The sequence below is a fragment of the Sardina pilchardus genome, chromosome 10 (genome assembly GCF_963854185.1).
Source record: "Sardina pilchardus chromosome 10, fSarPil1.1, whole genome shotgun sequence".
In the NCBI taxonomy this organism is placed as follows: Eukaryota; Metazoa; Chordata; class Actinopteri; order Clupeiformes; family Clupeidae; genus Sardina; species Sardina pilchardus.
The window spans coordinates 4,783,384-4,795,802 of record NC_085003.1 but is presented as its reverse complement, the minus strand read 5'-3'; the positions used below and the strand labels follow the sequence as shown (position 1 = coordinate 4,795,802).

General features: G+C 47.7%; 1 protein-coding gene across 1 annotated transcript in view; it reads left to right on the top strand.

Moving 5' to 3' along the window:
- Nucleotides 1-12,419, top strand: part of pias1b (protein inhibitor of activated STAT, 1b) — a 30,313-nt gene that overhangs the window by 10,664 nt on the left and 7,230 nt on the right. The window contains exons 2-11 of the mRNA XM_062547128.1: nt 30-507; nt 4,747-4,831; nt 5,554-5,601; nt 6,176-6,266; nt 6,658-6,792; nt 7,107-7,212; nt 9,031-9,104; nt 10,437-10,597; nt 11,259-11,389; nt 12,366-12,419. The exon at nt 12,366-12,419 is cut by the window's right edge and continues 118 nt beyond it. Of these exons, the coding sequence (XP_062403112.1) occupies nt 33-507; nt 4,747-4,831; nt 5,554-5,601; nt 6,176-6,266; nt 6,658-6,792; nt 7,107-7,212; nt 9,031-9,104; nt 10,437-10,597; nt 11,259-11,389; nt 12,366-12,419 (1,360 nt within the window). The 5' untranslated portion in view covers nt 30-32. The remainder of the gene's footprint in view (nt 1-29; nt 508-4,746; nt 4,832-5,553; nt 5,602-6,175; nt 6,267-6,657; nt 6,793-7,106; nt 7,213-9,030; nt 9,105-10,436; nt 10,598-11,258; nt 11,390-12,365) is intronic.

Below are 12,419 nucleotides of genomic sequence, written 5' to 3'. Positions count from 1 at the left end.
TTCCTTTGCTCTCTCCAAATCTCAAACAGCAAATGGTGATGAGCTTGCGCGTCTCGGAGCTGCAGGTGCTTCTGGGATACGCGGGGCGGAACAAGCACGGCCGCAAGCACGAGCTGCTGACCAAGGCGCTGCACCTGCTGAAGGCCGGCGTGAGCCCCGCCATCCAGCTCAAGATCAAGGAGCTGTACCGCCGCCGCTTCCCCTCCAAGCTGGTGTCGCCCGTGGACCTGGCGCTGCCCGCCGTCCACCTCGCCTCCCCCGGCGCCACGGCGGCGTCCAGCCCGGCGGCCGCGCCCGGCTCCCTGCCGCCCGGCCTGGCGCAGCTGGGCTTCGACGGGCACGGCGCCCCCTCGCCCCTGCTGCCCGTCTCCCTGCTGGGCACCAAGCACGAGCTGGGCGGCCTGCCCCACCTGCCCCCCGCCATGCACCCGCTTCACCCCGACGTCAAGATGCAGAGGCTGCCCTTCTACGACCTGCTGGACGAGCTCATCAAGCCCACCAGCCTGGGTGAGTGTGGAGCCCAGACCAGGACCCTCGTGCCACGCCATGATTTAGTTTTAGTATTAAAGCAACGCTAAAGAGTTTTTTTGTACCTTAAAATAATGTTTACAAAATCATTTCAGTGGTTCATCAACTTGTAACAGGGTGAATGGGGGTGAACAGGGCACTTCTGCATTCACTTTGTGGCCCTCTAACGGCTATATCGGCACTAGTTTACCAGATTGGGTAGTCCTGTAGTGCGATTGAATAAGCCATAAGAAACTACAAATTTGACTTGCTTCAATGTCGCAATGCAACATACTCTACCTTGTCTGTGGACATTGTTATTTGCTGGATAAACAAATAGCGTTCGTGCGACAGAGGAAAAGTGCTTTAGCGTTGCTTTAAAGTGTCAAGTGGTAATGAACGTGTGTCTGCATGGCAGTCATTGGCAGAGCTCACATGCGTTACATGTTAATCTCACACTTTTCTGAATGGCCACGAAGTACATCTTGTCCGTGATTATCGGAACAGCTCTTATCTGGTTTGTATGCCAAGAAGACCACATTTATGACAGGACGTTTCCCAGTGGACATAGCATAGTCTACATACTGTACATGGCCCTGTCCTATCGTATCATTTCAGCTTAAATGTGTCATGTTAAAAGTGCTGGGGACGAAGACGGAGCTCGCCACACCCATCACTGGCATAGTTTGGAGTGAAGTGTAAACTCAACAGGCGTAATAGGTGCCAACTCAATGAAGAGCAGTGAGGTACTAGCTCTCCGTTAGGAAATGGTTTCTGTGAGTTGCAGAACCTGTGGCTCACTTGTGTTCAGTTTTGGCAGCAAAAGGGACAAGCCTGATCAGCCACCCCTGTTGTGAGTTCATTTGATTGAAAGAGGTTTGATTAGGTCAGTACAGTAACGAGCATCAGCCAGTCAACACAGTAAAAGTCCGTAGAGACAGACGGAGAGGGCTGAAGTTTGTGTGTAATTTGATGCCACCGGTAAGGAGGCCTGTGTGTTTTGAGCCTACACACGGTACGGTGAGACCAGTATCTTTAACAACTACACACACACACACACACAACTACACACAAATACACACACAAGTTTCCAATAATAAGCATCTGACGTCAGGTTTCTGGCTAGCTTCTATAGAATGTCCCGTCGATCTCCCCCGCATTTTCTACCCCCCCCCCCCCTTCTCTCTCTCTTTTCTGACTCTTTTTGACATCATTCTCTTCTCTTTCTTGTGTTCTCCCCCTCCTTCCTCTCCCTCTCTTGCTCTTTCTCTGTGCCGGAGTGAGAGGTTTTTCAGAGTAGCAGAGTTCATCTTGTACTCGTTTGGTTTTTTTCTCTCTTTTTTTTCTCTCGTTCTCATTTCCTTCCCTCTTTTCCTCACTCCCTTTCTTTTTAGAGAGGAGGAAAGCATCTTAGGACTGTTTATTTTCCTCTCCCCTTGTTCTCTCTCTCTGTCCCTCTTCTTTTCTTGAGGAGGAGTGCGTGTACGTTGGGTGTGGCACTGTTAATTTACCTCCTCTCTTTTCCTTTCTCACCCTCTCTATCCCTCACTCCGCACTCACTCCCACCTTGTCTTTCTCCCTCCCCCTCTGTTCTGGAGGAGGAGTGTGTCCGGACTGATGCTGTTCATTTCACCTCTCTCACAACTCTCTTCATCCCTTCTTCATCTCTCTCTCTCTCCTTCATGCTCCCTCCCTTTCTGTATGTACTAGGGAGGACGAGTGTCTAGAGTGGCACTGTTCATTTCAGCTCCCTCACTACTCTCTTCATTCCTTATTCCTTTTCATCTTCATCATATCTTTCTCTCTTTATCTTTCTTTCTCTTTCTCTCTCTCTCTCTCTTTCTTGCTCTCTCCCCTTCTGTCTTAACTAGGGAGGATGAGTGTCTGGAGTGGCACTGTGAGTATCACCTCTCTCACTTGTTCTTCCTTGTTCCTCTCTCTCTCTCTCTCTCTCTTTCTCTCTTTCTCTCGCTCTGTTGCTCTCTCTGCCCATCTGTCTTTACTAGGAAGGGGGAGTGTCTGGAGTGGCACTCTTGATTTCAGTTCTCTCATTCTTGCTCGTTTCTCTCACTTCTCTTATTTTTCCCTCCCTCCCTCTCTCTCTCTCTCTCTCTCTCTCTCTCTCTCTCTCTCTCTCTCTCCTTCCCTCTCCCTCCTTTTCTCTTCTTGAGGACAAGTGGCACTGTTAATGTCACCTATCTCTCTCTCTCTCTTCCTCTCTCCCCCTCTGTTCTTGTGGAGGAGCAGTGTGTCTGGAGTGGCAGTGTTAATATCACCTCTCACTCGTTCTTCCTTGTGTTGTTCATCTTTCTCTCTCTTTCCCTTTCTCTCTCTCTCTCCCCCTCTGTTCTTGTGGAGGAGTAGTGTGTCTGGAGTGGCAGTGTTAATTTCCCTTCTCCGCTCCTCATCACCTCCTCTGTGTCTGCAGCCTCTTCTGAGCTTTAATTAGCTTAAGGGCTTCTCAGAACCTTCTGGAAAAAAAGGAAAGAAAAAGACAAGGAAGTTCATTTCAGTGCATTTTCACTTTCTACTGCCCGTGGTGTCATGTATGCGTTTCTTTATGAGTTTTGTCATGGAGGAGTTGCTTAACATCCTGTTTTTATTACCTTGGTATTGCCACACACACACACACACGCACACACACACACACACACATACACACGCACACGCACACGCACACACACCCTTAGTCCTTTAGCTTAGTATGTGCTGACACATGTAGTTTGGCCTTTCCTTCAGCATAGTGTGACGTTTTGGTTCAGCCCTGCTTTAGATAGCTATCAGTAGAACTGCGGTGACCTATCGGTCACTTTAGGTGTGGATTAGCCTGTCCTTCATGGAACTTAAGCCTAGACATTATGAAGCCCAGCGGAAGCCAAAGGATGTGTGAGACTGAAGAGTAGACGAGACAAGCCGTGTGTGTGTGTGTGTGTGTGTGTGTGTACTCCTGTACAGAGACATCAGACATGAGGCATTCAATTATACATCAAACAGCCCTTTTGCTCCAGGTTTTTATCTCAGGGTGGCATGGATGGCTAGACAGGGAGATAAAAGATAGATGGAATCACTATCAGACTTGACTTAATTGACTTTGGCTACCATATCAAACCACTGGCTTTGACCTCCTCGCATCCATAATGTCATTCGTAAAGTCAGCCAATAACCCCGCTGACCCAGGCTCTCCGGCGGCCCCCTCGGGTCCAGACGCGGCCCAGGTGGGGTCCAGACGCGGCCCAGGTGGGGTCCAGGCGCTCAAAGGCGGGAGGCTCCCCAGACGGCAGGGCCTGGGCTGGGCTGCTGCTGCTGCTGCTGCTGCTGTGTGCTGCTGTGCTCCCCCGTCTACTCTTATCTCCCACAGGCTGCCACTGGGCTGGGCCAGGCTTAAGCAGGATTGGATTGTGCAACCGCCCAGGAGCTATTTTTAGAGCAGACGATTATTGAGGGAGAGAGAGAGAGAGAGGAGTGGGGTAGAGAGAGAGAGAGACTGAGGAAGAGAAGGAGAGAGAGACAGGTTGGGAAAAAAAGAGAGAGAGAGAGAGAGGGGGGGGTTGGGTTGGAGAGAGAGAGAGAGAGACAGGTTGGGTTGGAGAGAGAGGAGGGGGGGGAGCAGAGGGAGAGAGACAGGTCGGGTTGGAAAGAGAGGGGGGCAGAGAGAGAGACAGGTCGGGTTGAGGAAGAGAGAGGAGTGGGGGGAGGAGGAAGGGAGAGAGGAGAGGGAAGGAGAGAGACCGGTTGGGATAGAGAGACACCAAACAGAGCGATGCAGAGAAATAGGAAGAGCAAGGCCACCCGCCAGAGAGAGTGTGAACACCATCCATCTTCTATGGGATGTGTGCCTGTCTGGCATTCAGGAATAAGAGTCTCTCGCCGCTTTCCACTTTACCCCACAGCTACAAGACAGCATGCGCACACGCAAACAAAAGGCACTAAACATGGCTAACCATTACCCTACTGCCTTAAAACACATCAAGGCAATGACCCACTGTGGACTGGGCTGCAGGTCACACAAAGAAGACTACTTGTGCATTTTCCCCACATAAACATTATTTGATTGTAGCCAGTTCTTGCAGGTTTTCTGTCTCTGATTACAGATGTTGGACTTGATTTTTTAGGATAACTAAATTGAAATCAAGCTGTTTTCAAAGACTGACTTACTCTCTGTCTGTCTGTCTGTCTGTCTTTCTTTCTTTCTTTCTTTCTTTCTTTCTTTCTTATTCTTCCTCTCTGCTGCATGTGTAGCCACAGACAGTAACCAGCGTTTTCAGGAGACGTGTTTCGCCTTCGCTTTGACTCCACAGCAAGTCCAACAGATCAGCAGCTCAATGTGAGTACAACACACACACTCTGTTTGTGTGTGTGTGTGTGTGTGTGTGTGTATGTGTGTGTGTGTGTGTGTGTGTGTGTGTGTGTGTGTGTGTGTGCGCGCACATGTCTGCATATCTGTATATGCATGTGTGTGTTTGTGTGTGTGAGTGTCTGTATGTCTGTATATGCATGCATATGTGTGTGTCTGCATGTCTGTATGCATGCATAGTGTCTGTCTGTGTGTGTGTGTGTGTGTATGTTTGCCCCTGTGTTTGCACCTTTGTGTATGCGTGCATCTGTGTGTTTGTGTGTGTGTGTGTGTAAGGGTACACTGACTGCCCCCCTTCTCCCTGCAACCCCCACCCCTGGTGTTAATGTATCACCTGACCTTTCCGTAACGTCATGGGTATGTAAGCCCCCTCCCCCACCCCTCATAAACGCCTTGCGGAGGCTTAGCAGCAGAGCTAGCTGTGCTCCTGCACTGATGGAGGGGATGATCTCAGGCCTCCTCCAGCAGCCTTCTCCTCCTCCTGCACTGTGTGGGACTGAAGGAGAGGACGCTGCTCTGGAGGGGAGAAAAGCTGCCCAGTTTCTCCAGCAGACTCGACAGTGGCTTTAAAAACATGCCTCATTAATGTGTGACAGCGCTTGCAAGAGTGAAACCTGACTCTTTTCTCTACCTCTCTCGCTTTCTCTCTTCTCTCTCTTCCTCTCTCTCTCTCTTGGGCTCCTTCCCCATAGGGACATCTCGGGGACCAAGTGTGACTTCTCAGTTCAGGTTCAGTTAAGGTAAGATCCTCTCCATGACAAGTTGAATCGATCCTCTGCAAGTTTGACAGACCTTCACACTTCACACACTGTTCATCACCAGTATTCACACACACACACACATACGCTCACACACTCAGAAAAAGGTGAGCCAGGCTAGCTTACGCAAAGCCCTTAATACTCCTTACATGTCTTTGTAGCTACTACTGTGTAGCCTTCAGAGTTGTTCTGCCATGTGGGCAGCATTCAGATCCCTTCCATAGATGAATGTATGAATAGCTGAATATATGAGACCATACAGAAAGGCTCAATGTGAAGACATGTTGTGGGTTGTGTTCAAGTGGCACTAGATGAAGGTCTTCCTGTCGGTTACTGCATGTGATGTGCTCATGGCAGATCAGACAGGTCAAAATGAGCTTTCAGAAAGTATCAGAAATAAAAACACATAGAGTTTTCAAAGCCTCAGTTCTTCACTTGTGAAGCTTTCTCTGACGTTCTCTCTCTCTCGCTCTCTTTCTCTCTTTCTCTCTCTCACTCTCTCTCTCTCTCTCTCTTCCTCCTTCCCTGTCCCCATACCTCTCACTTCGCGCTGCAGGTTTTGTCTGTCAGAGACGAGTTGCCCTCAGGAAGATCACTTCCCTCCCAACCTCTGCGTCAAAGTGAACGGCAAGCCATGCAACCTTCCGGTATGTTCCTTCCTGTCAAACTCCAGTAACTCACCCACAGGTCATCTCAATCTTATTGAGTTTGTGGCCTTAATTAGTAAAACACGTGTAGATAAACACGCTGACCTCCGCGCTAATAGGTTGGGTCGTATCAGTTCGGTCAGAACCTCGGCAGCTTTTGTTTTGACCTGAGTGTGTTTAGTTATTGAGAATCTTATTAGTCAAGAGCTGCCCCCTGCTGGCCAGAGTGGGTCAGTGCCATTGCTATTGAGACCATGCAATTGAGAAATATGCTGGAGTGAGTTATGTGTATATATGATACACACACACACACACGCACACACAGACTAGTTATACACTCGTGCTTGTTCTGAAGTATGGAATGACTGTGTGTTTTACCCCTCCCCCCCAGGGCTACCTTCCCCCCACCAAAAACGGTGTGGAACCAAAGCGGCCGAGCCGGCCGATCAACATCACCTCGCTGGTGCGCCTCTCCACCACAGTCCCCAACACCATCATCGTGTCGTGGACGTCAGAGATCGGACGGGTACGTATGGAGTAGCGCCGCCTACTCATGCCGTGGACCGGACAATGCACATGTGGTTGAAGGGGAGAGGGAAGAGCTTTGGGTTACTCTTTAGTGCTTAAAAAAAAAATCCAGAAGTATCGAATTTCCACTCTGGAGTGTCCCTGTTTAGAAATAGCGCTTTTTCATTTGGGTGTTTCCTTGCACATGTCTTTTACATGTGCGCACATGACCTGAATAGAGCCATAGCATACGCAATGTTGCAGTGCTTTGCTACCATTTCCAGAAGTACCTTTACCCTTATGTGTGTGTGTGTCTATTTGGGTGCATTCCAGAGTTACTCCATGGCGGTGTATCTCGTGCGACAGCAGTCATCTTCAGTTTTGCTCCAGAGACTGCGCTCCAAAGGCATCCGAAACCCAGACCACTCCAGAGCACTCAGTGAGTGAACCCAACCCCTCTTTATTCACTTGTCATGTGTGGTCCTTGAGAGTTCTATAGATGTCATATACTGTATCTGTAGAACTGACTGACTATAGAACTGACGGACTGTTCTGACTGTTAATGTAGAAGAGGCAGTGTGTACGTACTCAGAGAGAGAGAGAGTGCTGAAGGACATAAGGGAGCAGTTTCATAAGTACCATCAACCTGTAAGCCAGAAGATTGTTCGGTCGTCATTTTGTATTATTATTGAATTTGTCTTGGTGCCATTCCAGTTCAAGGCAGAACATGCATACACCGAACATACAGTACAAGAAAAACACAGACATAGGCAATCATTCAAACCAATAAAAAGCTGTACTTGATAGATAGCATTCTACATGTGAAACATTTGTCTACAGTATAGACAGCCCAAGATAAGCCAAGTCCCCCAACCCAACCTCCCTATTTTAGTTTTTTTTGTCCATTTTGCCCAAATTGTCCTCGCTGCCGTATGGAACATATGGGCAGCCCTGTCCTTTTTTTAACAAATACAATTCAATAATGCATAGGTTGGCACAGTGCGATGAGTTTAACAGGTTGAAAAGAGCCTAACAAAAAAACATTCCTAAGAAGCAATATATCTACCGATATAGTAATGGTCATCATTTCAGCACCACAAAAGAAACAAGACCAGAAAGTTCTGAAATGGTGAAGGCATTGCAAACACCATGTCTCCACAGACACTCTGAAGTTGCTTTACTGTAGCAAACGAGGCCAACTACACCTTAAAGGATGCTCTGCGGACACAAAAGCAGAAGATAAGCTAAAACAAACAAAACTCTCCAAACTCAGCGATAAAAGTATAAGAATTATCTTCAATAAAACAGTACAAGTGTGAGAATATTAACTTTGCAGCCTCCATACGCAATGCTACGAAGAACAATAAATGGGATAAATAGATAAATTAGTTATGCCCTTAATGATATTTACAAAATCAATAGGGACCCTACAGTGTCTTTGCTTAGGCCCCTAATTAATAGTATAGCCCTAAACAGTGTCCAATTATAGTAGTATATATTTTTAAATAGTTTACTGTTAAATTTATAAAAAACTATTATATTGTTGTTATTTGTATGTCGCTTTGGACAAAAGCGCGTGCCAAATTCCTTAACATATTTAGTTCTGAGGACGTCAGGCTTGCTCGCCGCCTCTGCTGGCCGTGTCAGATCAAGACGTCTTCTGAAAGGCGGCGTTTCTGAAACAAAAGCAGCAGCTAAGGGAGGGCACACATTCTGCTCCAGCCCCAGACCCAGAGATATGAAGCTGTTGGGCTTAGCCGCCTCACTGCCTCCTTTGAAACCAAGACCGAATAAAGGAGTGAGTCAACGCTGTGCAGGCATGCGGGGGACAGAGGGAGAGTTAAGGTCAACATGAACCCGAAACTGAAGAGGATCCCGGCCAGGCCGTTAGGGAGGCGGAGGCGAGAACAAGCCTTTTCAAACGCCTACTGCGCAATGAGCCAAACTTCCTCCTGCACTGAAAGGAACCTGTTAGATATTATTTTTTTTAGATTTTAGAGATAAACACACACACAAATAACTGAGTGTGCGAAACCTGAGGCTTATTTCTCATCTTCTGGATCGAAGGTTATTAACTTGCGCTAATTCTATGTGCAGTTCTTGGTTTGACTGACCGTACATCAGAAAAAGCACCTCAAAGGCCATACTGCTTAGAATAGACTCCTACTTCTTCAAAGTGTGTGTGTGTGTGTGTGTGTGTGTGTGTGTTTGACTGAGTGTTTGATCTCTGTTTGACGTTGTCTCCCTCTCCACTCAGTCAAAGAGAAGTTGACAGCTGACCCGGACAGTGAAATTGCCACCACCAGTCTGCGAGTGTCCTTACTGTGTCCGGTGAGTGCTGCCTACCGCACTTAGCTATATGTCATCCTGAATACGAGATATCATCCTCTTCAAATTATAAGGTTCTATGTTCTGAATACTTCTGAGATATTGGGCTTCAAAGTGTTAGAATTCCATAGAGTTATACTGAGAAGCGGAACAAACCTCTTTAGATATAATGTCCAGATGAAATGCATACAACTACAAGAAACACCCCACCTCGCCTTCTTAAGGTGTCACAGAATGAGAATATGTCAGCAGCTCAATTTTGACAAAAATGTCAGATAGAACCGTATAATTCTAAGGTGTGTGTGTGTGTGTGTGTGTGTGTGTGTGTGTGTGTGTGTGTGTGTGTGTGTGTGTGTGTGTGTGTGTGTGTGTGTGTGTGTGTGTGTGTGTGTGTGTGTGTGTGTGTGTGTGTGTGTGTGTGTGTGTGTGTGTGTGTGTGTGTGTGTGTGTGTGTGTGTGTGTGTGTGTGTGTGTGTGTGTGTGTGTGTGTGTGGGGCCTTCTGATTGTGGGTTATGGTTTGTATATGAGTGTTTGGCCCAATCCCAAAGTCCGGACTCACAGACTTTGCTTCAGACTTTTGTTCTCGCAAAATTAGTAATCCTAGGGCTGTCCCAGTGTCACATTTCAAGGAGCATGAGAGTACCCACTTACCGAACGCTTTCCCTGAGTCTACAGACTTCACCAGAGAGAATTGGCTCGGTGCACTAAAGTCACTTAGTACTGCCGTTTGACTTCCGGTGGAGCGTTAACTATATTGAAATGGCATCTTCTGTTTTATTCTGTTCCTTAAATATTCACTAAGACACGGAATATCTTGTTTTCCCAAAAATTCAAAACTCAAATCCTTCTTTATCGCAACGTGTTCATTCGCTAGGTGCAACACTCAACTGGGTCCGTGTAGACACGAATTTCCATAGCAATAGCTGCAGGTTCGAACACACCGGAAATCTAACGGCAGTACTAAAAACATTTTTGCACAGAGCCTATAGCCCATAGTTCACAGTTGTGACGTTTACTGTGGAGACCATATAGGGAAATCCGGAAATGACAAAAGTACACACAACACAGTGTCAGCAACGTCTTTGCTATTAAACATCACCATGGTACATGTGATCTCGTGAAGTGCTGTCCCAAATCAATCCCATGTATACCTATCTGAGCTCATGTGGCCTCACACACTCACTTAGCACCTAAGATCAGTTAAGTTTGTGAGTCTTTAGTCCGTAGTCCTCAGGCATCACTTTGGGATTCAGACTCTGTGATCGGCGGCTGTTCTTATTTACCCCCTGTGTGTGTGTGTGTGTGTGTGTGTGTGTGTGTGTGTGTGTGTCCAGCTGGGGAAGATGCGTCTGACCATTCCGTGCCGGGCGCTCACCTGCTCGCACCTGCAGTGCTTCGACGCCACTCTCTACCTCCAGATGAACGAGAAGAAGCCCACATGGGTGTGTCCTGTCTGTGACAAGAAGGCCCCCTACGACCACCTCATCATCGATGGGTAAGCTCTCTCTTTCTCTCTCTCTCTCTCTCTCTCTCTCTCTCTCTCCCCTACTCTCTTCCTCTGTTTCTCTTTCTCTTTCCCATGTTTCCCACTCTACCACTCATTTATCTTTCATCTGGCACTATGATTTAAGCCTTTTGTTCTTCCCTCTCTTTCTTACGTCGAGGGATGCAATCCGTGACTCCCCCTTTCATTCTTGTTAAAGGTTGTTGATATTTGCTCATCAAATTGCACTCCCGTCTCGATGTTCCTAGAACACTGTGCTGATCTGCTGGGATTGGTTCAGACCAAGCCGCCATGTTTTCCTCACTCGTTTGCAGAGGACTGGGCAAGCTTTTTTTGGAGCTCTGAACAGCGCTGAATTGAACACGTAGTCAGTAGAACTGCAATCACAGACTGCATCTTGATCTGTCTCACCATGTTTTCATGGGAGAAATCCAAGGAGTGCTCTGTAGTTTCTAAGTTAAAACCACTTGCCTATGATGATTCCAAATGACGAGTCAAAGTGATGGCTGGATTATGTATGTTTACCTGCAAATTTGCGTGTTTGCCATGACTAAACAGTACTGCTTTTCTGTGTTTCTCTCTCTGTGTGTGTGCGTGTGTGTCTTTGTGTGTGTGTGTGCGTGTGTGTGTGTGTGTGTGGTCCTGCGGACAGGCTATTTATGGAGATTCTGAGCAGTTGCGTGGACTGCGATGAGATCCAGTTTAAGGAGGACGGCAACTGGTCCCCCATGAGATCTAAGAGGATTGTGCAAGAAGTGTCGGCCTCTTCCAACGGCCTGGAGGGTACGTGTCTGCCCCGAGCACCGTAAATCCTCCCTGCTCGCCCGGGTCGCGGTTACGGCCGACGCAACCCGCACGGCACCTCACAAACCTCCTTTGTCCAGCTGCCTGGCTGGAGTTACGGCTCTCGCCTCCGGTAGCATCCGCAGGCCATCTCCCATCATCATTAACGACCTGGCTCTCTGCAGGCATTCTTCCATTCTTGTCTTTGGAAATAAACACATGCTGTTTTCCCTTCTGAGTGTAAACAGCGTGATTGGGGCGTGTGTCACCTGATGACGCCTGGGCTTACAGGGGGGCCACAACGGCCACGTCTCTGAAGCATTCCGTTCGCGGACGTAAAAAATGGTTTTAGAAGACTGGTTTATTTTAATTTTTTTTCCGAACATGGGCACCACTATCATATCTCCGGTCCATTGATCATAGTGGAAAGTAATTGTAGCAGACCGTGCGGGAATGGAACGCAGTTGCGTGCCCGGTGTAGCCTCCCTATTAGTCCCCGACCCTCGTTGTCCATTTAGGGGCTTCGGCAGAGTCTGACCGTGTCATCTTCACCGTCTTGGTCGGACTCCGAGTGAAAAGGTCTTTTTGGTGAAGCCAGCGCTCACACAGTCATGCTTATTTCATCTCCAAGCACTCTCATTTAGTTGTCTTTCTGCGGAGCAATGCGACTTGACCATCGCATATATGAGCATGACGCAAGCAGAAAAAAGCACAAGGCTCTTTAACAAATGTTCAAAAGTTAACAATAGCTGTAAAGTTTTGAGGCAGTGTTTCAACAATCACTTGTCACAGTTTTTCAGCACTCACACACTTGAAATACTCGCGTTATGGAAGGGAAGGGAAGGGAAGCATTTTAAGCATTTTGAAAGTCTTTGTGAAGGCAGCCTAATAAAGTTCTAAAATGTAAGGTGTCAACAGGGAAAACCATGTGTGCTTCATACCTGTCATGCTTTTTTTTCCCCCTCGGTTCTGTTAGACTCATGTCGGTCGGTATCGGAACATCGGAACAGTTCCTCGCACGACAGCAAAA